The 24,429-nt window shown below is 40.6% G+C and overlaps 1 protein-coding gene across 3 annotated transcripts in view; it reads right to left on the bottom strand.

Moving 5' to 3' along the window:
• grid2 (glutamate receptor, ionotropic, delta 2) overlaps window positions 1–24,429 on the bottom strand; it is a 483,103-nt gene that overhangs the window by 191,419 nt on the left and 267,255 nt on the right. For all 3 annotated transcript variants that reach the window (XM_030104001.1, XM_030104000.1, XM_030104002.1), the window contains exon 3: window positions 3,101–3,388. In XM_030104001.1, the coding sequence (XP_029959861.1) occupies window positions 3,101–3,388 (288 nt within the window). The remainder of the gene's footprint in view (window positions 1–3,100; window positions 3,389–24,429) is intronic.

Raw genomic sequence — 24,429 nt, 5'->3', positions numbered from 1 at the left:
TTGGATAGGAGAGAGGAAGAGGAGATGGAGAGAAAACATGTGTTTCCTCGGTGTCCGGAACGCACCAGTAGAGCTGAAAATAGGGATTTGGACAGTTGCGCCGTAGCTTCATTTGAAAGGACACACTTGACTGTCTGTTCTCCAAAGAACTCTCCTTGTAGCGAGGCAGGGCCTTTTGGGAGCAACGCTACCATCTTAAAAGGCCATCTCTCCCTCCCTTGCCCTCTCTCTCGCCCTACCTTGCCTTCCCTTTTCCTCTTCCCTCTCTCGTCTCACCTTCAACTGGGGGGTGAGGTCTTTTGGGAATAATGGTGATATCTTTAAAGGGCCTTCTGTGGTGGAGAGAAAAGCGCTGCCAAAACCCGGAGGACCCATGTGACGGCTCAGTGGTCACAGAGCGCAGAGGGGATTCAAGGATTCAAATGGGGCGTACCAACATGTATGCACTGTGTATGGATGCGTGTGGAGGTGACTTTGCATGTATTGTGTATGTATAATGTGTGAAGAACACAACAACCGGGGATGCATTTTCAATGTTAATGTGGTTTTGAAGGTTGAAATCATGACGGTAGTCTGGCTTGGAGGAAAAAAAAGAGTCTGCGTCACTAGTGATGTGAAGTGAGATATCTCGTTGTATTATTTATTAGCTATGAAAGCACTTAGCTTCATTTTGTTCACAATTTTTTTTCACAATTTTGTACTATCCACACATAAAAAAAACATATTTGCATTGGTTTTGAAGTGGCACACACCAGTCAACTGTAACATGAAAGAAATGCAGGGTGCCAGTAAACTATAATGTTCCGGTGAGCACAGCAGGCGTTTTGTAACACCTTTTATCAGAATCAGCAATAATGTCTGCAGCAATTTTGTCTACAAGTTCCATTCCAATCATGTAGTAAGTTAATACATTATTGGCAAAATAGCATTACAAATATAGATCAAATATCATGATTGCAAGTTATTACATGTGTGCTTTATTACATAGAGAAATGTCAATATCTGTGTTATTGGTAGGTATTGCGGTATTGGCTATTATTGCATTATTGGTTGTTGCAGCCCCATTTTTCAAAATTAGAGGTTTTTCCTTGAACAGTTTTATTATTTGTACAGAAGTCATTCAGCTCAGAAAATAATATATTCTACTGTGGTACTATCGGGAGAAAATGTGGAATAAAGTTCTTATTCTCAAATAAAGTAGAAATATGAGGTTAAAACAGAACCAACTTTTGCCTGAAGGCATGAATATCCTTGCTGTTGATTTGCATGTTGATTAAAAAAAAAAAAAAAAAAGTCTGTCCTCATGGTGAGAAGTACAGATTGCAATAGCACTGCTGATCTTTGGTGCAAAAGGCGGAATGACCTGACACCACCTCAGATTTTGCCGTTTTCAACACATCAAACAAGGCTTTTACCAAACACCCTGTCAAGCACAAGGAGGTGATTACGTAGAATTGGGCTCATTATGCACAGAAGACTTGAGTCATCATGATGCTGAATTGTTACATATTGATTCTCAAGTTTTTTGTCAGTGTTGCAAACCGTTAAAATAAGCGTTATGTATGCATTATATCACACACATTACTTCAGCTCAGCTCCTGCTCAGCTATAATTTCAACTATTTTACAGGCCCTCTAAGTGTTGCTCAGGGTAATTCAATAGTGGCCTTCATTATATTGATTTCTGAGGTATGGGAGTAGCAAAAGCCACAGGTTGACAACAGCTCATATAAACTGCTTGGTAGAGCTCCTTCATTACGGCATAGTTTCATATGACACAATGTATTCAATACAGTGATAAAATGCCTTAAAGTCTTTGGCAGATTAAGGTTCAGCCTGAGAAACGCACTGCAAAACAATTCCTCTGCAGAGGTTCCATTGGAGATCAATGCATGCAACACATTAATTGTGTTAATTGACGGCGAAGAGTGAAATGGAGCTCCATTATGGATATAAGGAGTAAATCAACACTGAATTACCAGATGCAGGCAACAATTATACTGTCTTTATGGACTGAAACTTTAAGGCATGCTTTTGATTTCCTTCCAATGAGCGATGCCACAGCTGGTGTTTTCTATGAAGCCAGCGACATTTTGCACCAGTTAAAGTCCTTTGAATGACCCAAAAATGCAGCATGTGTGACTATATGAAAAAAGAACAACACAGCTATAATAAAAAGACAGAGAGAGAGAGAGAGAGAAGGAATGGAAGTGAAGCAGCCATTAGAATGAAATAAGAAAACGAGGCCTACAGAGACAGTCAATCTTGAGATGTGAAGTCAAAAGCAGACCGACACAGCCTCTTGACTCAATGACGGCAAACCTCACCAGGATTTGTGCTTTATGTGAGTTTGCTCAAGTTTGTGACCCAACATCCGACAGCTGTGTAAAACGGTATGATGAGATTAACTTGCAGTGGCCAAGCAATCAAAAACTCTGGGGTCAGAACGGGACACAGCATGCACAGCTCAGATAAACCACCTGCACAGACACTCCCACACAAGAGCAATAAAACCGGGCAAACATGGCAGGCACAGCAAAAATTATATTTTTGTACAAGGAAAGAAAGGGACTGATGAAACAGGCTGGCACCGGTGACACTTTATAAAAGGGACATGGGATGTTTCTTGTCTAATGTTTGAGTTAATGGACTGGAAAGAGACTGTGAGAGAGAGAAAGGAAAAAAAAGGAAGATGACACAGGCTGAAGCAGACAAAATGGTGTGTCAATGGCACAAAGATGTATAAAGATTTATATGCATGCAGGTGTATGTCTCGGTGAAAGCATGTACATGGCATTATTACATGTTCCCATTATTGTTGGGCGAGAGCGAAAAAGTCACAAAGTGTGAGAGACAGTGGGAGATGTAGGACTTAACCAAACAACCATTAGCTCTCTAATGTCCTATCGTGCTGAGAAAAAAACCTGACACTACTACATTAGACAAATGTGAAACTGACACATCAGTTTCACGGATTAGGACTTACCGCTGCTGTCAGATGAAGCAAATCATCTGAGATCGCTGCTAGATGGATATTTGGACAGCGAGACATATGAATAACATTGGCTTGCTGTCAACAAGAGATTAAAGTACTTTCTTACCAAAATCTGAGTCATAGAAGAGGATGAACTTCTGCCAGCTGTACTCAGAGACCACTTGCATGATGACCTCGTTGAGATAGACAGGTGGGCGGACCATTAGGGTGTAGTCGTCTGTTCCAGCGACCCGACTGGTGGGCGGGCAGGCGGAACGGGGTGTTCCCGCTGGGGAGCGCTGGATAAAGAGGTGGGGGATGTGCATGGCGTCGGCCAGAGTCTGGAGGCTGCCGGCGGACATGCAGCCAATTGAACTGACCAGAGCCAGGATACCACGGTTCATCAGCTCACAGGCTGGATGGAGAGAAAAGGAGGAGATGGACAGGGAAGGAGAGAGAAGGAAAAACAAAGATGTTATTTTTCATAGCCTATAAAACAATCCTACTTCTCAATATCTCAGCATGGAAGGGAAAAAAAACAGACAAAATAAATAAATTTATGTAAATTCAGTTAAAACTATGAGCAACTCATATTTATTTTCTCATAATTATTTTTGGTATGAGTGCACCAAAGTGATTTTTATTCTACAGGTCACCACACTGCAGCAGCGACTGGAATAGGCGGATCAATTTTAGCAGGCTGTTCCTGCTCGTTTCCACATGAACCACGCAGTTATTTTTAAAAGAAAAAGCTGCAACAGTCATACACAACCTGCTCCCATGTTAAAGATAGAGGAGGAAGACATGCACAAACAGATACAGTATGTACCAGCGCGGCTGGAGCATATCGTAAAAATCGAGCACATAGGGGAACTTCTTCCCCATCTCCCACTTCATCATCAATACACAGAAGCGTTCTCTTCAGGAGCCTCGAGAGGATGCTGATTCTAGGCTGTCACAACGAGTGTAGCGAGTCAATCTGCCGATGGATAGCCTCATGGAAATAACACAAATACATGTGGAGAAGGGCTGGCGTGTCACCATATTGTAATGCTCAACAGTAAAAACCATAATAAAAACTTGCACTTGCAGGAACTACTATACACTGTAACAACCATATTTTCCAATGTTTCCCACTGACCATAAAAGCAACTGAACACAACTGAAATTTAACCAACATGTATGTCTTAAGTGCAGCACAGACATTCGATATCTGTGTTACTGACTGACCTGCTGGTAACTTCACAGACACTAATACAGCCATTATGTGTGTGTAGAGATGCTTGTATGTGTGGCGAACTCAAGAAAACAATGCAGAGCAGATTGATTGACTTTAAAATGAAGGACTTTCTCTCTCTCTCTTCTCTCTCTCTCTCTGATTATTAACACTCTTGCGGTTGTTTTGATGCTGATGCCTAAATGCTTCACAACTCCATTACTCAACATGTGCTCATTTCACTTCCCCTTTTCCTCCTTCCTGAGCCTGCAGTGCCATCAAAAAACACCTCTACCCCCCACCCTCTCATCCGACTCCCCGGTTATGTCCAAAACAGCTCCTCCTCATGCCTACCTTTCAGCACCAATCATTCCAGAGCCCAATTTTTGCAGCGATTTTCATTTTAAGAGCCTTACAGCATCGCTGACTACCATCCGCTGTCCTCAGTTAAGAGTCATCTGCCTCCCTCTTTAACCTCCTTTTCAGCAATCCACACATCTCATTCCACCTACCAATCTTCTCCCTCCATCTTTACTCACCAGCCATTTTCCCCCTCATCTCTTGTTTATGCTCGTGGCAACACAAACACCCACCTAACCAGTTTCCTTCCTCTTCACTCGATCTTTCATTCAATGCTTTGTTGTTGTATTCTGTCCGTTTTGTTTTCATGTTCGCAGGCCATTTCTGCAAACGGCCACCCACATTTTGTACTTGTGCTCTTGTCTCCTTTGCCATTCCCATTCTGTACTCGTTCTTGTTTGAGCAATCACTTCTTCTTCCACACTGTACCAAAATCAGTCTTTCCATGTTACAAGTGATTAAAAATCAGCCGGAGTCACTGAGTAAATCTGAAAGCGGCGAGAAATGTTCATAGACGCGACATAAAAAGTGCATGCATGCAGGCAAACACACGAGCGCACGCACACACTCATACAGCAAGAAAGCACAACCTAAAACGCACAAAGTCAGCCTCTATACTGCCATGGGGACTAATCCGTTGACAGTGCAGAAAAGAGAAAAAAAAAAAAAAAAAGAAAAAGAAAGAGAAAAGACAAAAGTCTCCAAGAAAGAAAAGCTTAAGAAGACAGATTCGTGGTGCTGAGAAAAGCAGAATAAAACATTGTATGAGTGCACACATGAGCAATGGGGAGAGAGAAAACATTAGAGCTATACAATATGACAACATGTCAGCTGGTGTGCACAAAAACAACCTAATGAGTTGAATTTCAAAGCGGTTGGTGAGGATAAATCCTCAAATGGTGACAAATCACTGCGTGCATACTTGTCTGTTTATTAAGTGTGCACAACATGCTGTCTGCTTAATTTCCTTTGTAGTTTAATTCAGTTTGTTTAATTAATTAAAGTTAGCTCAAGCATAACAGCTTTGAATTGAATACATCTTTTTTTTTTTTTTTTTTTTTTTTTTTTAGATGCACTAGCCATCCTGAAACTTACATCATATGGCATTTTCTTGTCTTTTGCAGTGTTTGAACAAAATGGCTTTGTACACATGATCAAAGACACATTGAGGTGCGGCCCATTCACAAGCCCTTCATGAGGTAATTCAGTTTTGACTGTCACTCAAACACTTCAGTGACACCGATCTAATTTGGGAGCAATAACTTATAATATACAGACACAAAGTCATTCAGTAATTAACTGGCAAAGCGATTTTCCTTTTTAGCAATAGCTGGAGGCTTTTTTCAGACAACCATTTCCTTCCACATCCTCGCATTGATGCAGATGATTAATGAGCAGAAGCTAAAGCTGTTTCAATCTCACTGCCCATTGTACAAGTCCATATTTTGAGGAATTAATTAAAGTGTAACAATATATGATTAAACTTTAGCAAGTCTCGGCACACTGCTTAGTCATGGTCATTATTCTCAAAATCAATGAGCCCAGGATTGCTCATCTACCCAGCAATTACAAGACATCTGAGCGTTTGTATGCCTGTGAGTGAATGGAGCAACGTACACCTGTGGATTTATTTATAAAGTCAAAACATGTCACTGTGAGTGTACTTTGCATTTTTTTTTACACGTATTTAAGCTGACTAAACCAGTCAAATATCAAAAGTGACAATATCAACAATCAACGCCCGCTTCACGGTGGTCATGTTACCATTTTAGTTTAGCTATAGCGCATTAGCTTAGCATCATCAAGGCTCCGGCTAATGGAAGGCTTTGCTAATCCGCTTCTTATTAGGGCACTTTGGAGAATTAGTGCCCTCATCCCCTCTACATCACACACTCTTAAGTCTGTGGGGGGCTTCTAAGCACCCGGCTCATTAATACTCTTTGCTAATGATTTAAAGGGCCCGTTGAGTTAACCCAGCCCAAGTTTGCATCGGTCTGATGTTGGTGACAAAGAAAAGGTTCTAGAGCTGCTGATCCAGCAAAACACAAGTGTGGTGACTTTGAAGAGTCTGACAGTATCAGACACGCACTGTAAAAAGGTTGGAAAGGCTATGAGCAACTTAAAAAGTTAAACCTGATAAGTGTGAGTTGAGAGTTAAGCTGTGTGAATGGACTGTGTTTAAAACTGAACTTTTATCTACACTTTGACAAAAGACGAGTTTTAATTTTAAGAATTGGGATGGATGGAGGGCGAGGGCGAGAGTGAGAGAGAGAGAGAGAGAGAGAGAGAGTGAGAGTGTGAGAGAGAGAGGGAATGGGTGTGGGAGTGCAAACACAAATCCAAAGTGCATCCATTTGGAATCTCTCACCTATCATAGCGACTAAAACCACCCACTCCACCACATTCACACACAACCACCGCCACCATGCGAGCCCACGTAGACAGACAGAGACTAGACACACACACACAGACACACACACTCACACACTCCTGTGTGGGCCGAACACTGACACATGATAAATCATTATAGAATCAATCTGGCGAAAGCAGCTAAGACCTGTCAAGCCATCATGCAGAGGTGTTTATTTGAGGAAGGTAAATGTCAGTCATTCAAACAGACATGAACATCTCTCTGAGTTCAGACTGCTGGCCACAGGGATTGCTGGAAGATTCATTTACTTTGTTCATTTATATGCTCTGGGTTTATTTACTTTTGCTGGGATGGAATGTCATCATTCATGCATTGCAATCCATCTTTCCATCAAGTTTTGCATGCGTGCTTTTTTTCTGAATGAGGAGATTGATCTCATGACACCCGCAACATCTAACATGACCGTGTGATCAACAACGTGCAAAATTAGAAGAAATGGGCCTCGTGATTTTTCCTATGTTGTATTTACAATGACTCACAGTACTCATTTAAAAGCAGGCATGTTGATGCATGTTTGTATGTCGGTGTGTAACACGTGTCGTTTGCAACAGAGCATGCTTCTGTGTTTTCTCCAGCTTGTCAGTCTGTCAGAATAAATAGACTGCAAGCACTCCACCTGCAACCAGGTGTGACCGATTCCTCTCTCTATCTGTGTCCCTTCAAGCACTTCTCGCCCTACCACACACTCGCAAGCACGACACACTCTCTATCACACTGAGACACAGTTGTGCACACTTTAAGAGAGAGTGGGTATGTCCATAGGGCCAAAACATTTCTTTCATGACTTACATATGGTAAGAAAACATAGACAAATCACCAGTCAAATATGACATCTCTCTACAAATGGAAGAGAAAACCAACAGTATGTTGTCTGGCAATTGCATGAAAGTTAAGGTAAAAACTATACAAGTATAAAATAACAGCTGGAGAATACCGACGATATTTTAGGAATTACTTTTCTGAGTTTTCTTACTTTCTGTGTGTATTTTGAAATATACAAGACCAAAATGACAAACAGATATTAGCTTGCAAAGCTAAAAACTGATATTCTACATTAAATTCTTTTGACAAACTATTTTGAAAGAGCAGCCGTATAAGTATTGTGATTTTTTTTCAAATAATGATTTCATTAAGATGCACTTGCACTGGTGTCCTGTTTAGGTTGTCCCCTGTGATTGGATGGATGGATGGATAGATGAAGGGATGAAGGGAAAAAAGAAAGTGAAATCAACAGTGCAACAATCATAGCGTTTTCACATTATTTTTTAGTAACAAAGTGGGATTATAACATGGAGCAATACTCATGTTTGTGTCATACAATCATGGGTATCAAGAAGGTCTCATGGCATTATGGGTGTAAAGGCAATCCAGCTAGACACATGCAGCAAGGCACTAATCATGGCATGCAGACAGACAGGCTCAGAGCACAAGATCAGTAGAAGCTGTGGTCTTTCACACCAGGCTCGACCACAGGTGCACGCTGTGTGAAGGTAAATCTGAGACAGTCTAGCACAGAGCAGCAGGTGCAGGATGCAAGCGGGCAGGAAACACTACAGCCAAGTGGCTGAGTGAGCAGTCACAAGGTCATAATGGAGCACACCTCTGAAGGGGGAGACAGAACAGATCCTGTGGGGCCTTCAAGTATGGACAAGACACCTGCTAATCAATCCGACCACAGAAGTGGTGCACAAACGGTAAAAGCACACCACTGGGACACGAGGCTGGAAGAAGCTTAGCCTCACAGGGCTATGGTCTGCAACAAAGTATTTTTAATGTCTATGACATTACTTCCAAGAGTATGCTTATGAAAAGCACTAAGGTGAACAAAAACAATAACAGAGTACCTGCTGAAGATGAATATGTAATGGTAATGAAAGAAGTGGCATCATTTCAAAGTCACAAACAAAAAACATGAGTTCACGCAGCGCTGTCACAACTAGGAATGCTTTTCCATATCTGTCGCAGTGCATGTGCGCATGCACGCAGCAGTGACCTACTTGTCTGTATTGTTCATGCATTGTCCCAGCTCCTAACTGCTGCGATGCATCGTGCCATACAAAGCCAGGCACTGAGTGGCAGAGAGGGATGCTTACTCACAGTGCTGGCAGGCTGAAAATACGTCCTACTCTATAAATGCCTTTGTGTGTGAATGTGCGTGAATGTGTGGATGGTTGGTTTGCTGATATACACTCCTTGAGGGAATTAGCACTTGAATTAATGTGGTCAGGAAGGTAGAATGAGTGAAAGATAACATGCCCCCTTCGACTTTGTTGCTCTAGAAATTTATCACCATAGGTCCTCAGTCTCCTGGCACTTCTCGCTGCAGAAAATACTAGACCAAGGATTTCTTGCAAACACAATCTGACTTTATCCCTGCCCCCAGTATGCCTCCCGCCCCCTTCCCTGTTACCATTAACATTTAATGGACCCCCTTTGGTCCCTTCATCTTACCACATTTAACATCATCTATTCAGCTCTAGTCTTTGTGCCCTGGAGATGCATACATCCCCTCTTTCATCCAGCCTCTTTTTGTCTTGTCTGCAACATTTTCTGTGCCCCACTCCTCATTCTCTCTTCAACTGCCCCTTAGTTCAGTTTACCTCGGTCTCAATTTGTATGCAGCAACTCCAGTCACAGTCTCCACATGTATAGCCCTTCTTCCTTTTTTCCAGTTCTCACCTTTCTTTCCTCCTTTTCTCTATTTTTTTTATATATAATATAGCCATAATTGTAATATGTTGCCTTCATCCAATTTCTAAGCACCATGAAGCAAACATATTTTCAGTGGAAAAAACAAAACTTATGGATCAATTTGATAAGCCATTGACCTGATGCCCAAACACACTTTAGCGTGTGTTGATCAGGTACAATATTCTACAAAATGCAGCCACTGCTTTTCACAGCTACATCCCACACCACTTATAATGACTGTTTTAGCAAGATGTACTGTAGCTGCAACCTTTCGGTCCTCATTATCACGATGGTGGAAATGACAGAAACAAAGTTTCATGCATATTTAAAAAAAACAAAACACAAAGTGCAAACACGTGGAAACTGATCTACCAACAGGAGCACTGCGGATGGCATCAAGAATAGAATAGAATAGAATAGAATAGAATAGAATAGAAATACTTCAATAATCCCTGAGGGAATTCTTCACAGAGAAATTCCATGTGAAGAAATAATAACTTATAGTAAATATGATCAAATTTTAATAGAGTATGCAAACATTGAATATGTAACTGTAGAATAATATTACTCAGTAAGATAACAATATATACATGTTGAAGATTCATAGCAAATAAATAAATCCATTATGTACAAAGATGATGGCCACAGCCTGGAAGGACGGCTCTGCTGAGGTGAACTTGAGTGTATTTTGGCGAGTTGACTGCTTCTCCCCAGCACAGTGGACCGGCTGCTGTTGAAGGCACTGGAGAAGTCAAAGAACATGACTCTAATAGTGCTGTCAAGTGTGTGGGTGAGGGCATCGATACAGTGTCCTCTATCCCAGAAGGGGACCAGAGGGGGGACAGTCATTCATTTCATGCTGCTGCACTTTACTGGTGTCTGGTTGCATAAAGCTGTTGGACCCGGTATCGGGTCCGTCGGGCCGAACGGGTTAAAAACAGTGACCCACTGATAATAAGCACCAGAACAGTCAAATGGCTATCTCAGCACCATGGACAGTGCCTTTGATTTTTAATGATACAGTGACCAACTGACACTCTGCACCACAATGTTGGATTGGCTATTTAAGCACCATGGACAGCGCCTTGGATTTATCTGTAAACGGTGACCTAATATTAAACTTTACCACAGCAGTCAATTGGCTGTATCAGTACCATGGACAGCGAATATGTGTCATTATTAAACATGTCTCTGGTACATAGCTTGCATATTTTAAGGCTGAGGGATTTAAAGTTATGTGCAATTAAAGCAACAATTTTTTTCACAGCTATTCTGTTTTGTGTTCAGCACAGTGTGATTAATGGTGCACAGTTAGCACCATGATTCTGGGTGATTACTACTCGTGGCGACAAAGGTCACAATTGTTCAGTAAATGTTGCATAATGTTGCTTTAAATATGCATTGACTTTCTCTCCACTCTTCCCTTTGTCTTTAGTGCGTCCCTCTCCAAATCACAGTCTCGCTCAATTCAACATGGGTGACCAGTACAACTGGCCGACTGTAAATCCAAGAGTTGCTGAGCATGATAGATAAATGTCACTTAGCTACAACCTGCTCTTTTCTCTTTGTCACTCATTCGGTCCCAATTAATTTGTTTACTCCATTATTTGAGAAAGGTCAAAAGATTCACTAATTTTTCTCTTACTCTCCATCCATTTCTTCATGCATTCATGTTAAATCCTTAGTACCTGAGGCCCCCTTTCATCAAGTGGATGTTGCAGTCTCTTTTTAATTTCTGCATGCATCTTTGAATGCTAGTTAAAATGCTGATTCACAAATTAAAAAAAATGCACTTTTCTAAAGTTTTCTGCCCTCTATCACACATCCCGTAGTGTGAATCCGATAAGAAAGTATCTGCTGAAGTAACAGAAAGAGAAAGGCGTCTGATGTCTGCTCTGTGATTCTTGGGAATAACTCTGTGACCTTTATGTCGTTCCGTTATTTTACTCACTTCTGCACCCTGTCCACCTTTCCTACTGTATAGCCGTCTTCCTCTTCTAACAGTGACAACATGCAGACCCGGTGTCGTTATTCATAGTGTTGTCAGCAGCCTTCTGTCATACGCTGGCTTCCTCTCTCTTACTCTGAACTATCACTGAATTAACTTTTTTTTTCCTTGCCTCTTTAACCATTTATCCTCCTTTTCATTTTGAGAGTTGTTGGGCTATTTTCCCGCTCGCCCTCTCAATCCATCCAAAGCTGCCTGACATTGTATACGGTGGACAGTATATCTCGATGTCCCACTGTTGTTGATTGTAAAGTCAAGTGGATGAAAGCATCCTGAGGAAAAATCCACAGTTTTTCTGTTTACAACCATGAGGCTTTTACTGCCATCACTTCACCAGGACATTTCAGTGTCCTTCTCTTTGCCTCATACCTCATATTATCACACTGACTGTCTTTTTTTTTTTTTTTTTGTCTTTATTCACATCTTATGCTGCTTTAGTGGATTTTGGGCTTGTAAGGGTTTGAAGTGTTCTTTTTAAAAAGAAGCAAATACATGCAAGCAACTTGGAAACACAATGTATGCACATACATAATCACACACACAACAACAACAGCCTTTCCCTCGTCTCTTTCTCTCGCTCATTGTCTTTGTCTTTCTATCTTTTTCATACCCTCTTTGTCAGCTAGGGTAATGACCCATTTGTCAATGCTGTAATCATATTTAGAAAATAGATTGGTTGTTGTTCACTCCTAATGGCTCAGCAGGTCTCTGTTTTCATTGTCTGTACATGACAGATGTCATATTTTTTCCAATTGGTGTGTCTGAAGCCAATTGCACACAGGTGTGTAAGCAGGGGGCACCCGCTTTTCAGAGGGCAAGGTGCTTTCGTGTCTGTGCATGCCCATCAATGTCAAAAAAGATGTTTATGACAATGATAAAGAAATGTGAGGAGAGGATTCCTTTGTTGTTTAGTGGTATTTAACTGTGACGGGAAAACACAAGTGGTACGAATGGCTATATTTGAACAATCAAAAGGCCCTGGAGCCACTCTGTCGTAATCTTGGCTAAAACAAAATCCAGACTGATTTGTGGAGCATTTTATCTGAACAATTGTCACAGAATGTAGAATTTTATAAATATCAGGCAAACTAAAATGTGAATTTAGCTTGGCGGAACTGAAGCTGCTCAAGTTGCATTTCAGCATTTTCTGAGATATGCCCTACAAACTTAAATAATTTTAATATGTATCAAAGCTATGCCTTTTTTTTTTCACATGTTGGAGGACTGTCCTTGAACACCTTCCCAGTAGACAAACATAACACTACCTCATACTTCCTAATGTGCTGCTCACAACGGATGGCAACAGAATACAATCACAACTCTCAGAAAAGGTTTTTGTTTAGTTCTTTCTGCGCTATAAGAACATCCACGTTTTAGTGTTGTTCCACAATTTTGTGACACTGCTGATGATTTCAAACCTTTAGATCTATGGCATCCAAGAGCCATATATTCAAAGTAATTTGGAAAACCAGTGCAATTTGTGGTGAAAGCAGAAAGACACTGACACTGATGGTGGGGTGGAGGTGTGGTTGGGTAATTCGATGAAATCAGAAATAACAGCAAGAAACAGCATTTCTCCTTCGCAGAGATAATCGATCCACTTCACATGTTTGCTAGATTAAGATGCTGATTAGGCAGCAGGATTATTGCACAGGTATGTCCAGAAGGACACCCTAAAAGTTGATGTGTTATCACACGGCCCGCCACAGATGCTGCAAGTTATGAGGGAGCGTGGAATTGGCATGCTGGCTGCAAGAATCTCCTCTTGAGCTGTTGTCCTTCATTTCTCTACCGTAAGCTGTCTGTGAAGGTGTTTCAGAGAATTTGGCAGTACATCCAACTGGCCTCACAACCGCAGACCACGTGCAATCACACCAGCCCAGAACCTTCACATCCAACATCTTCCCCTCCAGGATGGTCTGAGACCAGCCACCCGGACAGCTGCTGCAACAATCAGTTTGCAGAAATGAAGAATTTCAGCACAAACTGTCAGAAACCGTCTCGGGGAAGCTCATCTGCATGCCCGTCATCTTCGCTGGGGTCTCAACCTGACTGCAGTTCCTTGTCGTAACTGACTTGAGTGAGCAAATGCTCACATTTTATGGCATCTGGCGCTTTGGAGAGTTGTTCTCTCTTCATGGATGAATCCCGGTTTCCATCACAACTTTCCAGGGCAGATGGCAGACAGTGTGTAAGGCGTTGAGTGAGTAAGTGGCCCATGGTAGCAGTGGGGTTATGGTATGGGAAGACATATGCTGTGGACAATTAACACAGGTGAATTTTGTTGATGGAATTTTGAATGCACAGAGATACTATGAGAGATCCTGAGGCCCATTGTTGTGACATTCACCCATGGCCATGTCCTCATGTTGCAGCACTATAATTTCTTACCCCGTTTTGCAAGGATCTGTACACAATTCCTGAAAGCTCTTACATAGCCAGTAGACTCACCAGACATGTCGCCAACTGAGCATGTTTGGGATGCTCTGGATCACCGTACAAAACAGCAGCTTCCAGCCATTATACAGCAACTTCACACAGTCACTGAAGAGGAGTGGACCAACAACCTGATCAACTCCATGCCAAGTAGTGTTGGAAAAGTAACACACTACTTGCATCGGCCAGTATTGTGCAACCATCAATTGTAATATATTACTTGCGAGTAATACATTACTTTCCCAACACTGCCAAAGGAGATGTGTTGCACTGCACGAGACAAATGATGTTCACACAAGATACTGACTGGCTTTCTGGTCCCCCAAAGACTCCTTCAATACAGTAAAACTGCACTTTTTTCGTCAACACAGATTCAAGCAAATCTGTGAAAAATATCCAAGAGAAATGGGCCTTTTGTGTGTGTGTGTGTGTGTGTGTGTGTGTGTGTGTGTGTGTGTGTGTGTGTGTGTGTGTGTGTGTGTGTATATATATATATATATATATATATATATATATATATATATATATATATTATATATATATATATATAGAGAGAGAGAGAGAGAGAGAGAGAGAGAGAGAGAGAGAGAGAGAGAGAGAGAGAGAGAGAGAGAGAGAGAGAGAGAGAGAGAGAGAGAGAGCAAGTCTCAGATGTTTGAGTTCAGCTCATGAGCGTTTACAGTGTTTACAGTGGTACAGAGAGTTTCACTCTCAATACTTGGTCCTATTCAAGTAGGTTTGTAGGAGGGATATATTTAAGGTCATATAATAATCAAGCAGGTGTGGGGGATATGCAAACTGAAGGACTGGGGTTGGGGGGGTCGTGGATTGGTAATAACACATAATCACATAATATTTGTATGAATAAGACACATTGTAAATCTTGCAGTGTATTTTTTATTATTATTATTATTTTTTTGCATTATAAAAGTGAAAATGATACAAATAACTGTCAACTTTGTCATCCTCTGACATTCTGTATGACAATGCAGTGGATTAAGTGGGTTACAGTAAAAAGAGATGATAAGAAAAAGTATCTTTTTAGGTCAATGACTTATGGGAGTGATCGAAAATGGAAATGCTGTCTGGAAACAGTCAAAGCAATTTTTCAGTGAATGCACTGCAGCTCTACAAAATGAAGAATGAAAAAAAAAACTGCTCATAGTTAGAAAAAAAAATGCAGACAAATGCAAAACAGTGGTCAGGAGTGCGAGAGGTTGCACTGAAAAGAAGGAGGGAACAAGAGATTGATGAGTTATGAAGAGACTGTGGGGAAGCCCATAATGTCTATCAGACTGCAGTGAGACAAAAATTGGCTCCTCACTTACTGATAGAAGTGAGAAATAGTGGCGAAACAAGAGAGAGCATCTGACATGCGATGCAGGGACATCTGCAGAGCTGTGTGGAGCCAACAAAATGAGCTTGATGGTCAGAGAGTCCCATCAGACACTTGTTCAGGCCATTACATCTTTGTGTCCGAATAATTCCAACGCCTGAAGGGTGAGTGTTTATCCTTGAGTGAGATAAAGACACCTGACAGACATTCAGTGAGTAACAAAAATTAAAAATGAATGAAAAAAAATGAATATTCAAATATTTTGCCTTCAACTGCTTGCTGTGTCAGATGATTTCATGCACGCTCATTTGGAAACGTTTCTCTTTTTTGTTCCATGCTGTTAAATGTGTTATAATGTGCATAACCAAATCACTAATTTGGATAAATTACCTCACATGCATGCAATTCTGCAAATATGTAAACATACGTAAACATATGCACAATTCACTCATTAGGTATTCTACGCTTGGCAGAGATTGCCAAGATTTTTTTTAATTACAAAAGAAGGATTGCAGCTCTCCAGCATACATAAGCAACGTGGTGAGTCAGTTTTGGTATTATTCTCATACACACCGACACACAAATATGGGCTGACAGAGTTACTGCTTGCTTCCAGCTGCCCATGGCTGCTTGTATCAAATTCTAAATCCCAGTTTTGGCACAGAACCCGGTGATGAGATCTGTAGCCCCTTTTCCACCAGGCGCGCATCCAGCGCTACATGCCAGCCAGTGTCTTGTGCGCCGCCACTACAGACCTCTTTGCTCTCCTTTTCATGCAGGAGTGGTCAGCGCCCCAAAAGCAATCAAAGATTCCCTTCCCTGGCTCCCTAATGCTGCAATGACCTTTCAAACTTAGGCAAAATAACTGGCCGTCGCCATCCTTCTAGGACAGAGTGAGAACTGTTTCCAGGAGTGTATTTCATCATCCCTCTCTTTTTGTTTGCTGCAGCACTTTGCACCACGTTATGTCAAGCAAATATGGAAAACAGACATCATCCAGAACCCAAAAGGACACTCAGAGAAACACAGGATAATGTCTTCTTCAGTTCATCATTTAAAAAGAAATAAAAAATAAAGTTACCTTGAAAGAACCCAAAAGAGCTTGATATGTAAAATCAAAGTGCTACAAGGCTTCTTCTTTTATCTTTTTCTTTGCAAAGCCACTCCTTCACTTCCAACATCTAAATGAGGCAGTAAAATAACACAAACTGCGTAAAAGGCTCGTTTATCAGTCTCCCTCTGTTCCACCTCAAAGGGAAAGTTGACTTAAGTGATGTGAGGTTTGGCCTGCAGGACGGGTTAAAGGTCCGGGGTGTGTTTTACTCCTGCTTCACGTCAGCGGCGTCCTGCGACAATCCGCTGGATAACTTAGTACAAGGAGATGGATGAATTGATGTTTTATTGTCACGGCCAACTGTACGTCATCACTATATAACAGAACGCTAACATTTTATCATCAATCAATATGGTTTGATTGGCTTGTTTATTTTCATTTGGAGAAAAGGTAGTAAAAGTGCGACTGTAACTAAAAAATTGATTAAAAAATCAACTTGTTCTAATTTCAACCAGACTTTTGTACTCACATTTGATGGCCCTTTTCACTATCAATATTAAACCAGACTTAACTACAACCAGGAAATTCTCTTTTCATTGAGGGTTTCATAAAATAAACTGATCCCTCTTCTTTGTATCCTATTCAGGAATTTTAATTTCGTCTGTTTCTCTTGCCAGGGTTTTGTTCTATATCTCATGAAAACAGAGACAAAAAGCACAAACACTGTGACCTTTCATGACCTCTACATTTAATCTTAATGAATTGTGACTTCCCAAGGACTCTCTAAACCAGCATCAGCTAAATGCACGAAATGTAAATGTGACTGCATGCGCACAGACCTTTCCATATAGCTGCCATATTAACCTCGAACTGGCCTTAAAGCTAATCACACAATTTATCTGATAACACTTGTTAGCGTTTGGCTTTGTCTTTAATGAGATGAAAGGAAATTACCCAACCAGTCATGAATAATGTTGTTTCGTGACATTTATTTTTCATAGAGGGTGGAACAGCATGAGAGAAGGCAGTTCTGTGATCTTTGCTTCCAGCAGCAGCCCTTCGCCGGTCGAATTCCGTGTGCACGCTTGGCTCTGCTTTTCTTTTTCATGCACTGCCACATGCAAAATGCATGTTGCATGTGGCATGGCAAAATTTATTTTAAAAAAAAGAGCGAGAGATAATTGCTAAGGCAGTGCTAGCTGAGTCGTGACAGACGCATTTTGTATGTGAATATATTACCGTATTAATTAAAGAAAGGTTAGTGACTCTACAGTCACCTAAAAATACTTGATCTCGGAGGTGAAAACACAAAAAAATGAACCGTGGCGGTGTGTAGGAGTAATTTAACCAGCAAAAAAACAAACCCTGCAAAAGTACATTATTATAAGCGCATCATTTGTATTTTCTGATATTGAACATTTTAAGTGCAGTGGAGAGCTGTCTCATTAACGGAAGTGCAGCAGCGATGCTCTGTGCTCGTGTCCTCCAGTTTGAGTCAATATTGGGTTGCAAGTTGATTACAATATAACTCATGACCAGCCTCAGCCAAACTGAAGCTGTGAGACAGACAAGTGTTTTCCAGTTAATTTATTCCACCAGTGTTGCAAGTCACGTGGAACTGTGAAGAAAAGTTGAAGTCTCAAACAAAACAACAGTCTGTCCGCACAGAACGGCAGACATGAACTGAGCCATAATAGGGAAAATTATACTCATACAATTAAAAAAAACAAAACAAAAAACAAGTGTATTTTTTATCACATATACCTTTTCTTATAACACATGAAATGCATACAAAAAATACAGTTATTATAATTATAAATGTACTACAAGCAAGAGAAGCAAATATATTGAGTATTTTTTATTATCAAATCTGTTTAATGAGAAAGTTGTGATTTCTGAGTGTTGCTCCTTCCAATAAGATAAAATATCCTTTTCTCTGGAAAGTTCTTTGCAGCTCTGCTTTTGAAAAGTGCTGCATAAACACAGATACTCATATTTATTAGTGATTCACACATACATTCATAAGTATCCTAAGCCTTCTGTCAAACACACACTGCATCTTTGTATCCTTGAGTCTGCTTAAAGTCATGTCCTGTATTGTAAAGTTGTACGAACAGCATGGCACTTTAGATAAAACACTTTTGGAATTGGCTTCTACAAGAGATCAGCGGCAAGAGCCATGTGGTGGAAAGGTTATTCGGGGTTACAACAGTACTCAACCTAAACATGATGAAAAGAGAGAGGTAAAGTAAAAGGGCACTGAAGTGCTGGTGCCTGGCTAAAGGCTACAGTCACCTTTGATTTTACAGAAGAGCCAGATGGAGGGAGAGAGCGCCAAGAAAAAATGAGAGAGTAGTGTATGTGTCAGATGTATATGAGGTGAAAAAAATATAGAACTATATATCATACTGTACATGATACGCCCAGCTATGCAGAGTAAGATGCAAGGAAACAAAGAAGAAGAGAAGAACAGAGGCAGCAGCAGAGGCAGCTTGGAGGACTAAAGAGAGCAAGTCAAGAGCAGCAGTTTTGGAGAAGTGGTAGATTCAGAGGAGCAAGTGCGGGAGAGATATTTTCCCTCTGATGCATTCCCATTGGATTTGGACACTGTTGCAACGCTACAGATATGACACTCATGTAAAAAAGCATATGGTGTTGAAGTGATTTGACTCCACTCTGGCAGCTGAGCAGCATTAGGACTTCTAGGGCCTCCGCATCCAAATCACTCGCAGAAATGGACCCTGCGATGGGCGCGCCGCTGAAGACTGAGCCCAAATATGCCGATTTGTGACTGTTTCATGCTGGTGTGTTTTCGAGAGGAACTGAGTCAGACAGACAGTGTTGGGGAAGCTACTGAATCAGTCGCTGACTGCAGTTACGAGGAATTTATGTAAAAGGCGGCAATGCTTCACAAATTGTAAAATGTACCTATTACATCACAGTTTTATTCCTAATATCATACACATGGTAATGATAATCTAATGAGCTGCTGGAAGATGCTTTATAATGTGGATGTTAGTATTTCATGAATCAATCAATCAATCAATTTATTTTTTTGTATAGCCCAGTATCACAACAACAGTTGCCTCAGAGGGCTTCAAGATGTTACATTGATTAGTAAAAAATTCAAAGATTGATAATGACTTTGATAATAACAATGAATCACAGTGTAGTGTCTATATAAACAGTCCACAGACAGAACAGAGTGAGAACGTTGACATCAGACCAATAAACACAGTGGCATGAACAGTCCACAATAGCTCGTCAATGACTGAACTAAGTAATGTTATAATGTTAAAACAATAAAAACAGTGAATAAGCAAAATGTTAATATGTCAAATTCACATGAAGGAAAGACCAGCAAGAAAAAACCAACAAGCACACGCACGAGACAGCCATCTTTAGGTTTATTTCACCAACGTCCGTTTCGGGCTGGGAATGCGTCACACGAAATGTGAATGCAGGCTAACGATAGTGGTAGTGACAGGAGCATCTCTTTCATGATGCCGCCAGGAGGACAGTCTTATTTTAGTTTATTTTTTTTCCCCCCCCACTAGTGAAACAGTAACAATCCTGCTCCTCACCAGCGGCTGCAGGTAACGCTAGTTGGTTTAGTCAGCAGCTCAGTGAGCGGTAGCTCTCTAACGGTTTTCAAATCCAAGAGTAATGAGTATCTAGCATAAAACAACAGTAATATTTCATTGGTCTTCTTCAGAACGAAACAATGGATTTCTAAACTGCAGCTGAGCAAGATATCTCCAGTGATATAGGCTAAAAACACACAGGATCCACGCTTACTGTCCCAGTACACCTAATTGTGAAAAATACACACGAGTTACGCTGCAGCCAAACATTTGCCATCGTTTTTTTCTATCTCCAGCCGCTCTCTGTATTTGTCTCTTTCTCTTTCCCCTGACAGTGTGCTTGATAACTTTTACGCCGCCATAACGAGAATGGATGAGTTCAGAGGAAACGGAGCGTGCACGTGGGGCCGCGAGTTCGCATCTCTCTGGCGTGCGCGTCCGTGTTTGTGCTTCTATACCAGTGACAATGCACGTATGGCGGGTGAAACATCGGCGTGTGTGACAGATGGCGGGCCCCACGTGGAGACCTCCGGAGGAGCAGGGAGCTCAGGACTGATGCGCTTCAAGTTGAAAAGCGACAGCGGAATCTGTTCCGAGCGCTCCGCGGTGCTGCGTCTGCTGTCACTCTGCTGATCCATAACTAAATGAGCCAGTGTTTATAGCCGATCACGCAGCATGCAAACATTTAGTAAACAGACATGCTTTGTGTTTTTTGGGCTTGTTCGGTGTTGTTTGTTTGATATTTATATATCTATATCTGTTAAAGTATCTCTCAGCTCGGGCATTGATGATTGTGATGCACATCTTTTTTTTTTTTTTTTTTTTGCCAGTGTGTGTGTCAGTATTAAGCAGATTTGTCACTGCAGGATTTCGGCAGAGGCATGTTATTATCTCAGAGTATGCTACACAAAAACAACTGTTATTTTCAACACTGAAAGGTAATGTTGACCATACCACTTTACAAAGATAGTGATCCTCCATGTATTTATATGCGGGGGGGGGGGGGGGGTTGGGGAACGTAGAGTGATTGTTTGCTTGCTGTGGGTTGAACACTGTGAGTGTGTGTGTAGTTTTTAGATATGGTGATTGTGTTGAGTGAGCGTTTTTGCGCTTGGAAGGTGCAAAAAAGTAAAAAAGAAACAGTAAGCAAATCAAGACAATTGAAATACACATATTTTGATCCACTGTTCGAGTACAACATAAGCTGTGTCGTCTTTCACGGGTAAATACTTGTTTTTCTTTTGGAGGTGTGATTTTGAGTCATGATCAAGTAATGTGAAGCTACAGCTTGAAAAAAAAAAACAACAACTCATTATCTTTAATGAGTCTTTGATTCTACTGGAGTTGAACTGTTTTACATTTTTACAGCTGTGTTTACTGTTGGGTAACTGGACACAGTTCATTCCTGGATTTCGTGTCTTTGTCTCTTGTGTCACATCAGACTGACTCCATGGACCACGAGCTCTAAACCATCGGTGGCAGGAATCCTTCCTTGTTTGTCTATAATCACGGATTCAGTCAAGGACAGTAGTGTGTAGTAGAGGCCCTTAACAGAAAGCAAACCTGAATTCCTTACAGACAACACTGGATCTCAATTATGGATAATTAATAACCAAGCTGTCTGAAGAATCTACTTTCAGCTTGATTGTTCGAAATTTTCGAAAATTTATGTTGACATGTTCTACAAACATGAAAATATTCATCAAACTTCAGAGTTCAGTCGCAATTTATTATCAAAATCAGTTAAATAGAAGAAAGTATCATTCTCACACTAATTTAATTGAGATCTTTAAATAAACGTTCACCACATGTCAGTGTTCCACAAACAGATTTGGTTCGTTTGACAAACGAACCGAGCGTAAAATTTTAGCAATTACTCAAATATTATTTTGCCTGTTACTTTGTCGTGCATGCAAAATTATTCATCTTTCCGTTTGCTTGATTACGCAAGGATCCAACTAAAGTCAGTCACTTTACTGAGAAGGAACTTTAAGAAAAAAAGAAAAACACTGGGAAATAAATTTGTTAAGGTGCTGTTAAGTAAAAATAACACTTTAAGAAACACATTCATAAAAGGTGAGAAAAAAAAAAGTTGTTTGAGAAGTATTAACAGTCGGCATTGATTCCCAAAGAACAGATCCTACAGCAGTGGAGAGAGGCACTGAATCATAGTTAACAAATTATTTTCAGCTGCAAAGACTCTGCAGTGCAGTAAAGCCATTGTTTTCCCAGGTTTGGGGTCTCGGCTGACAGATACTTGCTTCTTAGATAACATGAACTGTGAACGACGACCGAGGACGCAAACAGATTCGGCGCAAAGTCAACAATAACAGCTTCTAGCGCGGCGCTGCCGGGTGGCTCCAACAGCCGGGCGAGATGGGACAAGAGACAAACCACCGCTGAGAGTCAGGCAGCCAGAAACACTCATGGGCAGTCACACACACACTCACACACACACACAATCAGTAGCACACACTGCAATCGCATCTCATAAGGATAGCAAATAGCAAAGACTCATTAAAAATGAAATGAAAAAAAAAATCTACTTCCTTCATACTGACAACTGTCAGGGAGAGACAAATGACTTTTTGTTGGCACTTCATTTCTTCAAAATTAATTTGAATTTGATGTGTTTACGAAAACACTGATTGCTTTAATGAGCGGCGCATTGTCGAGTGGTTGTTTGTTTGACCCCCCCCCATCCGCCCCCACCTCCGATTGAAACTAATTGACTTTGACTCTAAAACTTTGATTAGAAAAGCCGTCTTACTGGAACATCGCTCTGGTGGTGGAAAATTAGGAGTCATGGTTGAGTTCCGTGTGAGTTTCTTTCTACCTTCAGTTTCTATGGACAAGTTTTGCTTTGTGTTTTTATTTTTTTTTTTTTTGCTTTTTCTTGTGAAATGTTGTTTGGGGAAGAAAAAACATGGCTCCAAAAATAGGACATGAACTGTCTAATTATGAATATGCTATCAACAAAAAGCAATTAGAAAAACCAATCAGCCACATACGTAATTACCCAGAACAATTGGTGAATAATATGGGAATACATAAGTTGAAAATCATTTGGTAAATAAACATTCTTTGAGGTGGGAGGTTCCAAAAGGATGGACCCAAACAATAAAAAAAACATCTTACAACTACACCACGTCCAAAGGTTCATACATCAGACAGAATTAGATTACTGTCATTTACAGATGAGTCAGATCACTGGTGTCCTGTCTTAAAATAATAATAAGAAAAACACAAATGTTGATATTTAAACTATTTCAGACGCTCAAAAATGATAATTTTGAAATTTGCAGAACATGAAAAAAATTGAGACTGAGCTGAATAGAGAGAAATATTTGGTCATTATAAGCAACAAGTCAAATATTGTTGTCAAGCAGGATTAAGGTACATTGAGGTGTTTATATGAGACTTAGAAGAAAATAATAATAAAAAAAAAAGAAGTAAATTGTTTCCTTTTGTGTTACACGTTCTTCTTCAGGTTTTGCCAGATCTATCGACCCAATCACTGAATTTTAAGCCTCCCACACACATACTGCATGGAAACACCTTATTAAAACCTGAAAGCTGAAGCTCAGACAAATGACAAACAGCATGAGACAGAAAGAGCTGATGAGAACAAATAAAGAGTGGAGGTGGATGAGTTCAAAACTGATCAACAGCGGAAGAAGACGTGAGAGGAGCTCTGTAGTGCTGGCAAACGCAGGGGAAAAGCATGGCAGCGCAACTGGGATCAAATGTCTGGAATAATTAAGACAAATGAGCCAGAAAGAATGAGACTGAAGAACAACAACGCGGTCTTCTCAGAAAGGACCATAATCTTCTCTCTTAGATAAATTGTCTGTCGTGTGGTATAATGGACTCCTAAAATATAGGTGTCTCATGACCATCAGCCACCATTAAAGGTGCATTAACTGTGAGGGCTCCAGCAAACATTTACATTATATATTAAAAAAATCCTTCAAAATAAATAAATAAAGAAAGAAAGAAAGAAAGAAAGAAAGAAAGAAAGAAAGAAAGAAAGAAAGAAAGAAAGAAAGAAAGAAAAAAGAATTTCCTGTATTGCTATTTCCTGTAAATCATGAAAAAGCAATTGGGAAACCAAGCGTTATCAACATTTTGCATGAAATTGTAAACTGTAAATTGAAAGACTGTTGGGATGATGCTGGTTTTCTTGTGGATTTCCTCCATTTTTAAAATCAACTCTCAGACACCATAGGAAGAAATCAGTCCAGCGCAGACTGACTTTATGTTTATTCACTCGCTTGTTCTTTTTCCCAGATTAAAGCCTACACATACCTGTATATACACAAGACATGGTGAAGACAACT

The sequence above is a fragment of the Salarias fasciatus genome, chromosome 12 (genome assembly GCF_902148845.1).
Source record: "Salarias fasciatus chromosome 12, fSalaFa1.1, whole genome shotgun sequence".
In the NCBI taxonomy this organism is placed as follows: Eukaryota; Metazoa; Chordata; class Actinopteri; order Blenniiformes; family Blenniidae; genus Salarias; species Salarias fasciatus.
Note: the sequence above shows the minus strand (reverse complement) of the source record. Positions and strands in the feature narration are given on the sequence as shown.